Source organism: Tiliqua scincoides, chromosome 1 (assembly GCF_035046505.1).
Source record: "Tiliqua scincoides isolate rTilSci1 chromosome 1, rTilSci1.hap2, whole genome shotgun sequence".
Classification (NCBI taxonomy): Eukaryota; Metazoa; Chordata; class Lepidosauria; order Squamata; family Scincidae; genus Tiliqua; species Tiliqua scincoides.
Genome location: NC_089821.1, coordinates 144,038,360 through 144,054,853, shown reverse-complemented (window position 1 = coordinate 144,054,853; position 16,494 = coordinate 144,038,360). Strand labels below are relative to the sequence as shown.

Below are 16,494 nucleotides of genomic sequence, written 5' to 3'. Positions count from 1 at the left end.
GTGCACACAGGATGCCATGGCAGCCATTTTTTGCACCGCTGCAGCCTTTTGTGCCAGGCAGCTCAGGATTGGCCTTTCCACCTTATAGCAGTTGTGATGTACTGCAAAGCATCTGCATATGCCTTATGTAGTTGGTGAAGATGTAAAACTTAATTCTGGCAATTATGAATATGGAACAAACCTGAATGAATGGCATAATCTGTCTGCGGGGAGTCATAAGCTTATTTGTTTCTCACAATAGTCTCCTGCCATAATGGGGAATGCTTGAGTTATAGAAAAAGTGGTGGTGGTGCTGTGGCAGTGGGAGGTCTGTTGCAGATATGGCTGTACAGCAGTGTACATGCAGGGTGTTGTCGTCCCCCCACACGCATTTGCAGTTGTGACTTTTCATGACTTTATTTTTGCTCCCAGGGCTAGAAAACACTGCATTAGTTCCTCTCAGCAGCCCCTCTCCAAAACTCCCAGTCAAATAATGTCCCACTCTGGAAAAACCTGATCGCTGACCAGCTATAGCTAGTTTATTCAAGACCCCTTACAAGCACACCCGCCTACCACCTCCTCTCCTTCTTAGGCTCAAGGATGCAGTCTGCTAGAATTTTGTGCAAACAAATAGTTAAAGGCAGAGAAGGAAACATTCAGTACAAAAAATGATTCTTCAGGATAGCTTTCAAGAAAATAAATTTGGTTTGAGGGTATTGGAAATTCCATCCTTTCTTTCAGACTGCTAGATGCACAAGTATGCATATACCTCTGGAAGGCAGAATAGGATACAATGCTTTTTGTGTATCTACCCTTTATCCTGAGTTGGACCACTGTTCCATCTAGGTCATCATTGTGTACACTGGCTTGCTGCAGTTCTCCAGTGTTGTAGGGGTGTGTGTGTTTCCCAGCTGGGTCCCCTCCTCTTCTTCATTGCATTCAGCTAATATATGCCATGGTTTAAATATATAAGATATTTTTTTGTTTGAAATGGGGTGTGGAGGCATTGAAGATCCTTGTGCTTTTTCATTCACCATGAAGTCTAAACACCAGGGTCATCACATGCTTGCTGGGATTAGGAGTAAACGGAATGACCCTAGAATGTATTGGCATTCTATATTTAATGATTTAGTTCTGTGATTATTATGAACTATGCAGACAAAACTCCTACAAAAATCTAATGAATTACTATTTCAGGCTGGTGTTTTCTTCCAGCTGATACAGTTTAGTGTGTGTAGTTCTTCACATTTCAGCAGTAGGATCACCTGAATGAAATGTTGAACCAATTCCGTGTTTTAATGGAAATTTGTAGTAATGTTGAAATGATAATATAAGAGTGATTTGCAAAAAGGAACTTCCTGGAGAACTGCCATTGCATTTCAGATTACATCTGTGTTTCTGCATATCAACGATTAAAATAGACATTTGAGGGGGGGAAGCTGAATGTATGACCTCCATTATACTTTCAAAATCTTGCAGCACCCATGCACAGATGCTTTTGAGAGGGTCTATCATAAACATGGCTTTTTTTTAATGCCCTCTGTTGATTTTAACCCTAGCCAACAAATACAGTACACTTAACCTTGTTGGCTGATGTTGTATGTGAAAAGGGGAACAATCGAGCAATAACTTCTTACACAGTTTTTATAATATCATGTTTTTAACCTGAGCTTTAGAAGCTTTAATTCTATAGAAAACTGAGGTGCAGTATCAATAGGTTTAAGGAGTGTTTGCACTCAGGCAAATTTGGGAGACTAGTCTGCTGTATGCAGACTCCAGCGATAAACGACCCCCATTACTGTCCAGACAGGGAGTAACCTATTCATTCCCGCTTCTGCAAGTACCATCTTTCACATTATACATATAGCAAAACCAAAAGAAAAATACTGAAAGGTGACCAGGCAGACATTCTTTTAGGAGATGTTAAAGGATTCTGCAGACCATTTGGTGCACCAGGTCAGCACATAAATATTTAGAATGAGGGCATACCAACAACTACACTGCAGGAGTGTCTCCAGAGATGCCATTATGCTAGCTTGGCAACAGCGTAACATGCCGGCACAAAAACTTAGATCAGAATGCTAGGATTACAGAACAAGAAGGGAAACTCCTATGTTACCCATTTTGACTTCCAGCAACAGCACTTAGTCTTAAACCATAGTTGACAAGTGTAGAATTTTCAAAGGTAGATATTAATTTTTTATGCTTTTACACACAAGCACTTCTTGCTAGACACTCACAATCCAAGTTTGTTAATATTGTAGCCACGTTGATTCCTGAATGTATTGGAACACATTTAGTCTTTGTTGTGCTGATTAATTGATGTCATAAAGCAGGATAAAAGAGCCAGAAGTTAGCTCATTGAACTAACCCATCAAACTAGCTTGATTGTATACCATCATGCCATCTTAGTCAATGGAGATTCACAATAAGGGTGTAATGATAATTTAATGGAAGTTGATGACTTGTCTTCTCCAAAGAGAACGAGCTCCTTGTAAAACAGACTACCAGATAGTTCCGGAGTGCCATCCTTCACAAGCCCTTATTTAACACAGCAATATTTGCATGCATACCCTCTCTTCACATTTGCCGTTTGTCAGTGAGATAGCAAATTACATTCATCAAAATCCATTCATTCTCCCAGTATCGCTGAATACAGGATTATCTTGGCTGTGTCAGCTGCCCTATGACTGGTAACAATGAAAAATGCAGGTTGACATGCATCTTCAAGGCAGTGGGTATCAAGCTGAAAAAGATTAATGGAGCTGATGTCATCATGTTTGTATGGCATAATAATGAATTCTGGAAATTGATGGATATCTTGGTAACCATGAATGAATTTTAAGCTACTCCCCTGCTGCCCTTTTGCTGACAAGTTTTAGTGGCCATCAAAAGAAATATACCAAGATGTGTAATTGAATACAGAAAAGTTTGTTTTTGTCCCTTGGGTTGCTGAATCGTCTCTACTATTGACCAAGTGTGTTGGCAGAAGCATTGCTTCAATATCTGTTTGAGTGTACGTTATTTGTTATCTTAGCTGAATGCTGTGGTCATGTTGTTTTCTGCTGGCAAGTCATGCTGCAGCAAGCAATCCTTGAACCTAAGAAAACTGTAGGGCTGAAAAGGAGATCTCAGGAATCCATTACTTACAGTGCAATCCTATGTTGAAGTAAGTGGGGCTTACGCCCACAAAACTATGCATAGAAATACAGATTTTCATCCCAATCCTATCCCCTGCCACATGCACAAAAGCATTCACACCATGGGGGGGGGGGGGGAAGGTGACAATCAGGAGGCCTATTGGAAGTAAGGTAACTTTTGTTCCCTTATTTTCAGGTAAACCCCCTATTTCCCAATGGGTCTACTTGGATCTGCGTCAGTTCTTTGACTGGTGCAAGTCTGTGTGGACTCAAGGAGGTGTGGCATGGCAGGGCTGGTACATAGGATATTGATGGCACCTTTGCCACCCCCTGCTCACCTTGACACACCTCTAGGCAACCCCAATCTCTTTTATGATCCTCATTCTCTCTGTCCTGCTACTCTCCCTCCCCACTGATTGTACTCCCTGCCACCTTACTGGCACCAGGGCAGCCTGATGAGCCACTACTGCACAGCTAGCAGTGCAGATGGCGAATAGGATTTGGCAGTAAATCTCTTAGCGGCCCAAATTTATCATAAAATAGGATCATTTTTCTGTGTGGGAGAGATTCCTGCCTCTTATGATAATTTTTATTCTTTTTTTGTAGGGGGAACAACATAATTATCTCACCGTTGTTGTGTGATAGCACCATTACATATTTAGTATGTTAACTGTTGGATATATGCTATGCCAAAAGCAGGTCTGAACAGAGCAACTGCACTGTACACCTCTTGGTTTCATTTTGTTCTCATTTAAGTGTAATCCCAAAATGGTTAATCAGAAGGAATTTTGCTCTGTAAACAAGGCATATAATAGACTGTGCATGCAGAAACACGAATTCTAGTTACTTCTACAGATTAATATGGATCTACACCTGGAAGAACTCTTGATTTGCATAACTCTTTCAAATAAGTTGTGCAGAAAATGCTTCTAGGAATGAAAAAAAAGATTTTGTGCAAGTTCTTTGTTTTCAAACATTTTATTATTGACCTGTGCAGTACATGGTGTTAATCTGCTCTCAGCTATTTCATTTGATCTGGATAATAGCATCCTGCCCTCAGGATTACTGATCAGCCAGTGGGAGTCATTCTTGTGATGTATCACATTTATCTTGCTTCATTTCTGAGTACCTTGCCATTCAATATCCTGCTATGGCTATAGATTGTTGTGAAGCTGAAGGACTCCATTTAGATTTTGTGGTCCACATTAATCTTTTAGGTCATAATAAACATCAGGTGATTGTTTTTCCTTTTTGCCTCAACAACTTAATTATATTTCCCTGCAGGCTGAAAAAATAGTGAACTATAATATCTGAACTTTCAAATACAGCTTTTGCTCTGGTTTAAGGAGATAAAGTTTGAGTCTCATTATTCCCGGGGGTTCCGTTCCAACAACTCACTGGATAGCAAAAAAGCACACTATGGCAAATCAATTTTAAAAAGTCTCTTTGTTCTGGTGATTTAAAAACAGCCTTGATGACCTTTGTAATGCACACAGAGGCCATCAGTCTCTCTCCAGGCGCTTAGGCTTCACTAGGAGGCAGCAATCCCTCCCTTCACCAGGAGCCCCAGCAAGGGGGAAAGAATGGAGGAGGTGATAATCACTGCTGTTTAGCCTTCTTTCACGTGATCAGGGGGAAAGGAGGAGTGAAGCCTACAGAGAATGACTGATGAATTTTCAGCCAGCTGAGATTACAGACAATGTTCCAGCACAATTCCCTACATTCCCTCTCACACTTTTAGCACCAGGACCCACTTTTTAGAATGAGAATCTGTCAGGACCCACTGGAAGTTATGTCATGACCAGAAGTGGCATCATCAAGCAGGAACATTTTTTTTACAATCCTAGGCTGCAATCCTACTCACACTTACCCAGGAGTAAGTCCCACTGACTATCATTCTTAAAAGTATATACAGAGTAGCCTGTTAAAAGTGCAGATATGTCACATTTCCCCAAATGCAGTCACATATCATGGCAGCATCAAGGGCACAATCCTAACCAGGTCTACTCAGAAGTAAGTCCTATTTTGTTCAGTGGGGCTTACTCTCAGGAAAGTGCGGTTAGGATTGCAGCCCAAGTTTAATATGTTAAGAAGAAAATATTGAAATGAATGGGGACTCACTTGAAATTGGTTCACAACCCAACTAGTGGGTCCTGACCCACAGTTTGAGAAACACTGCCCTACAGCACTGTTACCATGACTACATTGTCTTGCTCAACTAGTCATCTCTTAAGTGGAGGGGAAGGCCTAAGTTCTGATCTGTTGATTCCTTGTTTCACCCGAAGCTACTGCTGTTACCAGAACTCCACAAGAGCTAGGGTGTGCCTCCTGGAGGCCACATTCACCTCTCCCTCTGATTGGGCTTAAGCCTGCATCTCTGTCTCCTGCTCCCCCTTCATTCTCCTCTTTCCCCTGCTTCCCCTCTTTCCAGTGAGCTACCAGACAATTCATGGTGCAATCTGCTGTGAGCTTTCTGTTGTAGTTTTCACCCTTTTCCCCCCATCTGGCCCCCATTCGTCTGTAATTCTTTTTTTTACCATGAAGGCTTCCTGCCCAGAGAGTGATGGCAACTTATTAAAAGAGAGGCACTATTTCTTTCTGGCGTTTTGGTTGTGTATGGAGGATGTATTTGATATCATGAAGGAGTGATGCTCTTTGGTACCTTCCATGCATAGGTAATGTGTGGGGCCTCATTCCTGAATGGCATTGTGACTGGTAGATGATGGAGGCATTTCTAGGGATGCTAACTGGTCTGCCAGCAAGTGCCCAGTCTGCCAATCTCTGGCACCACTCTAGGATTGCCCTCTAAAAGTAAATAGACCTAATGCCTGGCAAAGTATCCAAATCTTTCCTGACAATTTCAACAGAGTAGCAAACATGATGCTAGACTTAGACAAAAGTAACTCCTACTCTAAAAATAAGTAGAACGCCTGCAATGTAATTTTTTTTGTTCAATTAACTATTTTTGTAAAAGTGATTCTCTGAACATATTGCTGTGTTATATTGCTGTCCTTCGCTATCTTTGTGATTTTTCTGGAGCCAAATCTATGAAGAGAAATGAACAAAAATGTAGGATCCATTTGGGAGAAATAATATAGGTATAATTGGTTCATCTGGTTGAAAGAAGTATAAACAGAAGGTGAAAAGAACAAGTAGAATGATTATAGGAATGGCACTTAATTTTTACTCTGAAGAATTCTTATTCTTAAAATATCCTTAATAATAGTTATTATTATTATTATGAGCAGAGATTCAAAGAGGTTAGCTTAGCAAGAGGAAGGTGAACTGAGATATTATTTCCCTCTAGAGATGTATGTTGTGTAAGCAAAAAGTTATTTGCGTTAAAGAATACTCTGGTAACAAAAACAAACATCAAGAAATATTACATTGATAAATTGAATTGAAAATAAAAGTCAAAAAGTTAATTATCAGCAGTTTAAAATTCCAAATAGCATCTTGCAATTTCTGTTCTGATGCCTCTGTTCTGGCCCATTGAGATCAGGAAAGTTTTGGGGTTTTTTTTGCCCCTTTTGCCTATCTTGATTTTTGCCCCACTTCTGCTTTGTGTATTTTTGAATAGTAAAGTATTATAAATGCAAATTTACTAATAATATGAATTTTTTAGCTATGCATTCATGAAGTGTGCCCATCTGTAATATACCAAGTTTTGTGACACATTCTGGATCCTCAATTGGGGGAGAGAGTAGTAAGTCTTGCCTCACATCAGGGGTTGGATTCGATGGCCCTTTTGTTCTCTTCCCTCTCTGAGATTTCCCAAGAAATGATTCTTTGGATATGTGGCTAAAAGCATCACTTTGAAAAAGTAGGCCACAAGAGCACAAAACATTATAGTGGAAGAGCCTCATAGATTCACTCCTCAAACTGCAGCCACTTAAAGAGCTAGGTTTTGGACATACAGCCAGGCCCTAAATCACTCTGCTTTGGATGAAGAGATCTGGGTTAAAGGGTTCAGATATTAGTCATGTCAAATGTTCTTTTTATTGTCAGATTTGGTGCAGTGTAAAAGTCCATTGTTAATTAAATCCCTTCTTTTTACAAAGTTGCCCATTTTTGTTGTGCAGTCTGCTGTCCAGTAATTGACAATAATTGAGGGGTAGAGAACCCAGTGAATAGGAAATTTTGTTCCGGTATGTCATTAAAATATTTGAAGTTGTAAGATGCTTATTCATTTAGCTTGTCACACGCAGTAAACTTAACAGGATGTCTAGAATTAGAAAACATCAGGACTGATCCAGGGCCTATTAAAGTCAATCAAAAGGCTCCCTTTGGCATTGGTGCACTTTGAACCAAAACGGCTGTAAATGTGATAAATACCAAGGTTACAGCAAGTTTCTGGTGTTAGCAATTCTTTAGTGACAAGCATAGTTACTAATATAGTTTACATAAAACATGTTTTTGTGTATTGCATCTCAGTTCTTTTTAGTGTTAAGTTGCTTGATATGCTCAGTTTAAATGATCAATGTTGACTTTAAAGCCCCCACTGGTCCGAGTCCAGGTTATCTTAAGAACTACATTTTCCTATATGAACCACCCAGTCTCTTAGGTCTGCATCTTATGCCCTGCTTTCTGTCCTGCCTTCAACTAAAGTTCACTTGGCCAGTGCCAGAAGCACATATGGTTTAATAAGTAGGCCTAGCAAGTATTTTTCTATTTATGTGTTTTAACTAATGATGATTACATACACATTCAGTTTGTACCTGGGCTCAACAAACCAAACTATTCCCCTCCAAAACCAGATAATTCCTTGATTTTTTCCATAACCAATTGCAAACCATGTAGGGCCCCACTGTACCCCCAATAACCTTGTGCAATAGGGCTAGATAACTCTCCTAATCCCCATGAGCCTCCAAACTTCTTTATTCCACCTATAAGTGAGCTTCCAAATTTCTTCCTTCTTCCTTCCCACCTACTTACCTGATTGCTTCTTTGGTGGTGGCAGCAACAGCAGGAGGATGGAATGGAGAGATACTAGTAGTCCTGGTAAAACTAATTTCTCAGACCAGCAGCGCCTGGGTCACTACCATAGTGGTGCATCAGGCAAGGTGAGAGATCTCCTTCCTATTTTTCATCCAACTGCCACTTCTGGGGCAGCAGTTACGAAGTAGTTCAGAGTGTGAAGTTTGGAGGCTCACAACTATGTAGGGAGGAGCCCTTCCAGAGCCCTTTCCCCCTTCCATGTACTTTTGTCCCATTTGGGTTCACTTCTAGATTCTGAACCCAGTTCCATTTGTGGGAGAGATAATACATGGGTGAGGAGAGAAGATCTGGCACTCTTCACCTATATACTGCTTCCAGCTGGACTCCGCACTCCCAAATTGTTCTTCAAATGGGGTTTCATGCTCCCCCTTCTTCTTGGTTGCTCGGGTGGGGCCCGATTGAAATATATAGGTCTGCCACTGTCCTGTGTAGCTGTCGGTGTTGTTTCATCCCATCCATTACTCTTCAACTGGTAAATATATGTATATGAAGATGCCAGAAGGGATTTTCTTCTCTGGAGAAAGCTACCCTGACCTTCTAGCATGATGCATTATTTCCACTGTGAACTGGATCCTCTCCCCATTTCTGCTATTACTAGTCTCCTTTTCTCTTCTTCTTTTCTGAAGAGGATGTTGTATTTTTCAGGTATAACTGCACAGCAGAAAACATGATTTTTCAAGGTTGTCATGTCTCTTTCAAATATGAGCTTTAAACATCTCTCTTGGGGATGGGTCCATGTCAAAATACATACATCCCAATCTGCTATGCAGAGTCCTGGAAACAGCAGATGTTAAGTGAGGTGCTTGGTTACAAAAATCAGAAGAGTAGTGTTCCAATCTTAAATAGACTTTCTGAATTACCACAGGCCTTGAAGAAGAAAAGATCAATATGATCCACAGCCTGGAGCTGTGAAGCTGCCTTGTAAGTGAAAAGCTAATGCAATTGAACTTTCTTCTTCCTTTGCCTCGGTGCTCTTCGTTTATGGCCTCTTTGATCTGCCTATTCATAGCCATGAAGCAAGCAAAATTTAATCAAGCCTGGGGGGAAGGAAAGTAGAGAAAGTGCTCCCAGCACTGGACTCCAAAAAGAGTGCTGTCAATCAAGGATGAGTCATAATGCCCTTATGTTAGCCCCTTTTAAGCCTCTTCCTCAGATGACTGGTTCTCTTCCACTTGGCTGTGGAAGAACTGGAGCTTGTTGTAGGATACTGGCTGGCTACTTGATGAGCCTGGTCAGATTAGTGTCTCCATATTCTTATTCTGCCCCTCTGTAAAAGGACAGCATGAAATGCCTAATCAAGCTGGCATTTCACAGCCACAAGAGAGGGAAGATTTGCTCTGTAGAATAAGGAACGTTTGACAAAAGGCAGTCCCAGGGGTCCTGCAGAGGGTTTTTGTGAGTTAGTATCCAAGCTGGGTTTTTTCTTCCTTTGCAGTAATGTGGCTTCACATGGAAGTTGTAAAGAGAAGGGTGTACTTTTCACTTGCTAATTTCAACTTATCCTTGGGTCTCTTGGATAAAATATTTCCTGACTGGCAGGATGCTGGAATACGGTTTAATTTCAAATTTACTATCTGCCAACACATGCCATTCAATCAGATAAACACAGGATCTGAGCTGTCATCACAGCATTTTATGCATGCTTAAAAATAGGACACTTTCTTCACACATTTGGAAGGAATTGACTCATATATAGATTATATATGCAGGGGCCACTTAAAAAGTTTCAAGGGGTTGGAGAACTCTTCAGTTTCTAGAAAGTTTCCCTATCATTAGACTGAGCAAATGTGGAATTCAAAAACCTGCCAGTGAGTCACAGAATGTGTGAATAAGACATGGGCATGTGTACATGAATGCAGTTTGTAAAGTGTGAATGTGGATGCTTCTGTATATTTTGTTTAGCAAATATTGGAGTATCTTTGATTTTGTCTGTAAAATTCCATGGAGCCAACCATTCATTGAATGATTGAGTAAGAAGTTAACGGTACACATAAAATTAATAAAGTTAGTAATAATAATAAGTTGGTAATAAGTAATACTAATAAGTTGGTATTAAAGGACAGCACAACCCTAGAAGAAATAAAGTCATTTAGGGGTGTTTAGTCTGGGATTGTCACATATTATTCATGCACTCTTAGTGGGTGTATGCACTGCAACAGTGCATACACCCATTAAGTGTATGCACTGCAACAGAAGGCATCTATCTCCGAACCAGATCAGATGGAAAGCTCTTCAACCTCTCCAGACTGAGAGCAAAGTCCAAAGTCCAGCTGAAATGTCTGCATGACTTCCTCTTTGCCGACGATGCAGCTGTCACTACCCACTCTGCCAAAGATCTCCAGCAGCTCATGGATCATTTTAGCAAGGTCTGCCAAGATTTTGGACTGACGATCAGCCTGAAGAAAACACAGTCATGGTTCAGGATGTGAACTCACCTCCCTGCATTACAATCTCTGCACATGAACTGGAGGTTGTCCATGACTTTGTGTACCTTGGCTCAACGATCTCCGACACTCTTTCTCTCGATACCAAGCTAAACAAACGCATCGGTAAAGCAGCTACCATGTTTTCCAGACTCACCAAGAGAGTCTGGTCCAACAAGAAGCTGACGGAACATACCAAGATCCAGGTCTACAGAGCTTTCGTCCTGAGTACACTTCTGTACTGCAGCGAGTCATGGACTCTTCGCTTACAACAGGAGATGAAACTGAATGCTTTCTACATGCTCTGCCTCCGACGCATTCTTGGCATCACCTGGCAGGACAAAGTTCCAAACAACACAGTTCTGGAACGTGCTGGAATCCCTAGCATGTATGCATTGCTGAAACAGAGATGCCTGCGTTGGCTCGGTCATGTCGTGAGAATGGATGATGGCCGGATCCCAAAGGATCTCCTCTATGGAGAACTCCTGCAAGGAAAGCGCCCTACAGGTAGACCACAGCTGCGATATAAGGACATCTGCAAGAGGGATCTGAAGGCCTTAGGAGTGGACCTCAACAAGTGGGAAACCCTGGCCTCTGAGAGGCCCGCTTGGAGGCAGGCTGTGCAGCATGGCCTTTCCCAGTTTGAAGAGAGACTTGGCCAACAGTCTGAGGCAAAGAGGCAAAGAAGGAAGGCCCATAGCCAGGGAGACAGACCAGGGACAGACTGCTCTTGCTCCCAGTGTGGAAGGGATTGTCACTCCTGAATTGGCCTTTTCAGCCACACTAGACGCTGTGCCAGAACCACCTTTCAGAGCGTGATACCATAGTCTTTCGAGACTGAAGGTTGCCAGCTTAGTGGGTCCACAATGTTGTCATCCATCCATTGTCCACCTGTACTTTCCCTGTAGTTAAACTACCACATTCATGAATGAGGAAAATCCAGTAATTCCTGGGATGGCTTAACTTAGAAATTAGAGATGGATGTGAGCCGCCCAGAAAGAGGGTGAAAGCAATGTGGAACAATTCCACACTAAACACCCTGACTAGAAGTGACCCAGCTAGCTGGCCCATTTCTAAAGCTCTGCTTCCACCACAGTGTGGGAGAGAGGGAGAGCATTGTGAGAGCACTCACTACACCATGGATAGGTGACAAGTTAAAGGGGTGGGAACAAGTGGAGATGGAGAGAAAATTAAAAGCAGTGAGGGGGGAATTTGGCAAGAGCTGTGGAATGCTCCTTCTATCCCATGGAATTGCACACTGGCTGGCAGAATGCACTCTGCCTGCTTTTCTTCCTGCAAAATGGAAACCTATTAGTGAAACAATGAGGGGCAGAGGGCAGTGCATCCTGTGTGCAGGATGTAAGGGGATGCTAATCCGAGCAGCCTCTCCCTTCTTGCTTGCTGCTAGGATCTCCTCTACTCATACACAGTGAAATATACAGGGCTGCCCGTGTCACTTGCCTGTTGGTCCTTCCTTCATTGAAACTTTTCTGGTTGGCTTTTTAAATCAATGATTTCACTTAACTGTTTGTTTGATGCCTCTTCTTCCCTTCTTAAGAACATAAGAACAGCCCCACTGGATCAGGCCATAGGCCCATCTAGTCCAGCTTCCTGTATCTCACAGCGGCCCACCAAATGCTCCAGGGAGCACACCAGATAACCCAGGGAGCACACCAGATAACAAACAGTCACAGAGGGGGATGTTAACAAACAGAGGAGGGGTATTAAAAAATTATCCACCCTGGGTGCCAAATGCAGTGGCTATGCCACAATGGAAACCCACACAATTTGAATATGCCACCCCTAGCCAGCTCTCCTTTCAGTACCCAGTTCATCCCACCCTCAGTCTCCTTTACCCAAAGCATGGTTGGGGATCCTGCTCAGGTTCGAAACCCAGGCTCTCACCAGTGACCTGCCTGGCAGCTCTCTCATGGAATGCTTAGGTATACATTGTAAATCACTTCTTCAGGAATTTTTAGAAAGCAGCAGCTCTGAAGTGTGGCCCATGTTCCTTAGCTACTGAATATCTAGTCTGCATCACCAGTTCCAGCACTGATTAATGACTGCCCAGATGTCAAGGTGAAGCTGAAATGCTTATGGTTTTTCTTTTTAAAATTCATTTTCTTCTTCTTTTTTGAAGAGTGCATTCAATAAACCATTTGCTGTTGAATAGTCTGCCGGGAATCCTTATTAATAACTCGTAGCTGGGTACTGTTTGTGCCTTTTTCATGGCTGGCTTTACTTGACTTTTTCTTCTGTGTGAACTGTTTTGTTTACTGTTTGTGCTGCCTGCCATCTGGCTGACTTTTGCTGCTCTTTTTCTTGCTTCTGAAGCATTTCTAGATTAAGAGTAGGTAGGTTTATATAAATAATGATGGCATAAAAGCTTTTCCAGTCTTTCAAAAGTAGTAAACATTTTGGCAGAAGCACTTTTTCAGTGGGAGAAGGGTTCTTTCTTTCACTCATTCACTGTATTGTATACCTGGCAGATGTCTGTCTTATGACTCATCCACCATATGTTAGATCCTGGTACTCAGCTGGAATATCTTCCTCTCATTTCTATCATGCTTAAGGCTGGTTTGTACAAATGGTTGGCTGTCAACAACATGCTCGGAACCGAACTAGGTTTACACATGCAATCCTGTCATTATTTATCTATTTGTTCATTGCCAGCCATGTGTGTTGTACTTTGCAGAGTAGCATAAGCTAAAAGGCAGGCTCTTGTCCCAAAGAGTTTGCAATCCACATTTCAACAGAGGGGGAATAAATAGGAGGGAGGGAATCCACGAGTGAAGATTACAGAAAAAACATGTGCAGGTGCTGTTGCCCATGCTTAGACTTAATTACAGGAAGGGAAAAGAACTAGAGTTAAACCAAAGAGGAGGGCTTTGAGGAGGGATTGGAAAGAAGAGTGCAAGAGTAGAAGCACCATTTTGTGTAAGTGATTCTGGATCCACAGGTTCCCTTACAATGTCAAAGCCTACGTTTCTTCTCCAGCATATTGCCCAGTAGCATATAGGAGAGGCTGTCATTAAAAAAAAATAAATATGGAGAAGCATACCAGTGAAGCAATCCTAGTTCTGTTTCTGTGACATAGTAGCTCTCTGTGTAACTACACAATGTCCTCATATCCATAGTGGTGAATGACGCACCTGTGTGTGTGTGTGTGGGGGGGGAATCTGTTGACTTCAATATAAGAAAGTTGCATACAAATAAAACCACCCTAAAGAAGAGCTCAATAAATTCAACCTATTGTCACTAGCTTGGATGCTGGACAGACTCTTGCATTGTAGTAATATGAAAAACTCTTTTTAAAAAAAAAACCTGAAATGTCACTACTTCTTTCCATACAGATGGATCGTGTGATTTTTTGTGTATTTTTGGAGGTTGACTACAAAATTTACAAGAAAAAAATGAATGAATTCTTCCCCACAGGTATGTTCTTATACTTGTTTCTTTCAAAAAGAAATATATTTTCCCTCAGATATTGTCCGCTGATAAGGCTGTGTGTGTGTGCATGTGTGTTTCTATTTATTGCACTTCCATAATTTTCCTATGGAAAATACCAGCAATGTCCAATCATATAAAAATCATATATTAACTAATGTCAAGTGGGTGTGAGCATTGTTTGTGCACCCCCCAATGAACACTTGAGACAACTGAGCTGGGAGAAAGGGCCACTTTATTACCAAGTAAGATAGTATAAGAGGCAGAGAGACCTGCAGATGCTGTGGCAGCAAAGCACCTGTGGTGGGGAGGCCGGACCCTTGGAAGGCACCAGAATTGCATCTGTCCCCCGGGCTGGGCATGCACCCGACTCCAAGCCAGGCCCCATTACAGGAGGCGCAGCTTATCCAGGTCTTCACCCCTGAAGGGGTGAGGCTGCCAGACTGCCGGCAAAGCCACCTCGAGCTGCTGAGCCTCTGAGGTGGCCCTGCAGCCCCGGCCAGGGCCCGGCCATGCCCTCGTGCCACTGGGCCCCTGAGCATTGAAAATGGGTTCTGCTCTGCCTATGCCGCCTGAAGGTGCACCCCAAAGTCCAGCTCATGCCTTCTACCCCACACCACCTGCCATAAAGTGACCACAGATATTAGGAAAAAGGGAACCCCTTAACCCCCAGCAGTCTGGGGTAGGCAAAAAAAACTGGCTGCCACCAGCCAATCTTGGCAGACAGCAAAAAATTCCTACCCAGCCCCAAACGGCAACCAGTAAAACTCAGACTGCTCTAGGAATGGTGGGTTGGTGTCAGCACCGTGCCCACGTGCAAAAGTGGAAGAGGGCTGGGTGCTGGTGCCCTAAGAACCCTCTGGGCCTGCCCAGCTCCCAGCCCCTGTCCAATCCCCTTTCAGGGGAGGAGGCTCTTGTGCTCCTGGTCGGGCAAAACAAAGCTCCGATCCTGCTACTTACATTGCATGATCAGCAGAGTCAGAGTCAGATGAATGCATTCAAACAAAGATTTGCAAAGACATTTGTGTGTCTCTCTATGTTCTTCTTCCAAAAATTGCTGAATGCAGTCACAAAAATGAGATAACTGCTGTGTTGATGATTGCACATGGGAAATTATTCTTCAGGGACTATAGCTACAACCAAATAATCCTTTTTAGGGCGCAATTCCTAACCCACTTTTAAACACTGACCTAAAGGCAATGCAGCTCCTAGGTAAGGAAGCAAACATTCCCTTACTTTGAGGCGGCCTCCGTGAGTGCCCCCCAACTGCAGGATGCAGCACATGCCCCATTGGCACTGCTATGCCAGTACTGGAAAGTTGGTTAGGATTTGGGACTTAGAGACCAATCCTGAGCTCTGTGTGCTGGCTTACCTCTGACACACACTGTCAAACACTAACACCGGGCGAGTGCCGTGCTTGCCCAGCACGGGCTGGCATTGGACTAGTGGTGGGCAGGTGCCTGGCCTCTGCCGCTTGGCGGTCGCATGGACCACTGAGCAGCGGAAAGGTGGGGGAGGCAGGGAGGAGACGTTCGTTGGAGGGGGGTGGGGAGAAGGCATGCCAGGGGGGAGGAAGTGGGGAGGGAGGGAGGCGAAACCAGTGGAGTGGGGAAAGTCTCCCCATCAAGCTCCGCGCCTGACATGAAAGCTTTTTCCAGGCTACTCCCTTTACCTGGGGGAAGGGGACAAAAGTCCCCTTCTCCCGAGGTTCCACCCATGGCTGTCTTGGGCACGCAGGATGCGGCAGCAGCCATTTTCAGTGCTGCTGCAGCCATGCTCCCAGGCAGCTCAGGTTTGGGTTGTAAGTCTCCTAAAAGGCAGTACCAGGCATATTCCATTTTAGTGGGAATGGTGCAATTCCTCCTTTTCCATCCCTGTCCTTTATCACACTAGGGCTCAGTTTAGACATTTTTACAGAACAGCCCAAGAGCCAAACTACATGTTAAGCTGTTTGTGTAGCATGGCCCAATGTGTTTTTAGTTTTGTTTATAAATAGTGCTTGCAGAGCAGGCACAAAATGTGGTGAAACCCTAGCTGGGTTAGGGCTGGCCTTAGAAGCTGCAGGGCCCAGTTGGGAACATTTTTTTCAGGGGCCCCAGGTTCATAGCCAAGATCTGTAGAATCTTAGAAATATAAATAAAATTTATTATAGACTTCATATCTCTATGGTAGAATGGAAAGCAATAAAAATGTGTGTTTAAAAAGTGCATGTGAGTTAATGAATCAAATGGATCTAAGCACATTTTAATATAAAATTGCATCCAAGACTAGATTAGATTATCCTAGCTCAGGGTCCCATTAGGTGCAGGGCCCAATTGGTCCAGTTGGTTTAAAGCTGACCCTGAGTTGGTTAGCAGGGAGCCTTAGCAATTTACCCAATTACAGTTTTGGTCTAGATTCCAGATAATTCTTCCCCATGAGTTGTGGGAATCAAACTTCCATTGGCTTTCAGTGAAAGTTTTTTTCAAACTAAAAATAGTGTATGGGAGGGCATGATTAGGATCAAA

The 16,494-nt window shown here is 42.9% G+C and overlaps 1 protein-coding gene across 3 annotated transcripts in view; it reads left to right on the top strand.

The window, feature by feature from the left end:
- Positions 1 to 16,494, top strand: part of MACROD2 (mono-ADP ribosylhydrolase 2) — a 1,146,647-nt gene that overhangs the window by 998,355 nt on the left and 131,798 nt on the right. For all 3 annotated transcript variants that reach the window (XM_066609514.1, XM_066609523.1, XM_066609505.1), the window contains exon 9: positions 13,894 to 13,975. In XM_066609514.1, the coding sequence (XP_066465611.1) occupies positions 13,894 to 13,975 (82 nt within the window). The remainder of the gene's footprint in view (positions 1 to 13,893; positions 13,976 to 16,494) is intronic.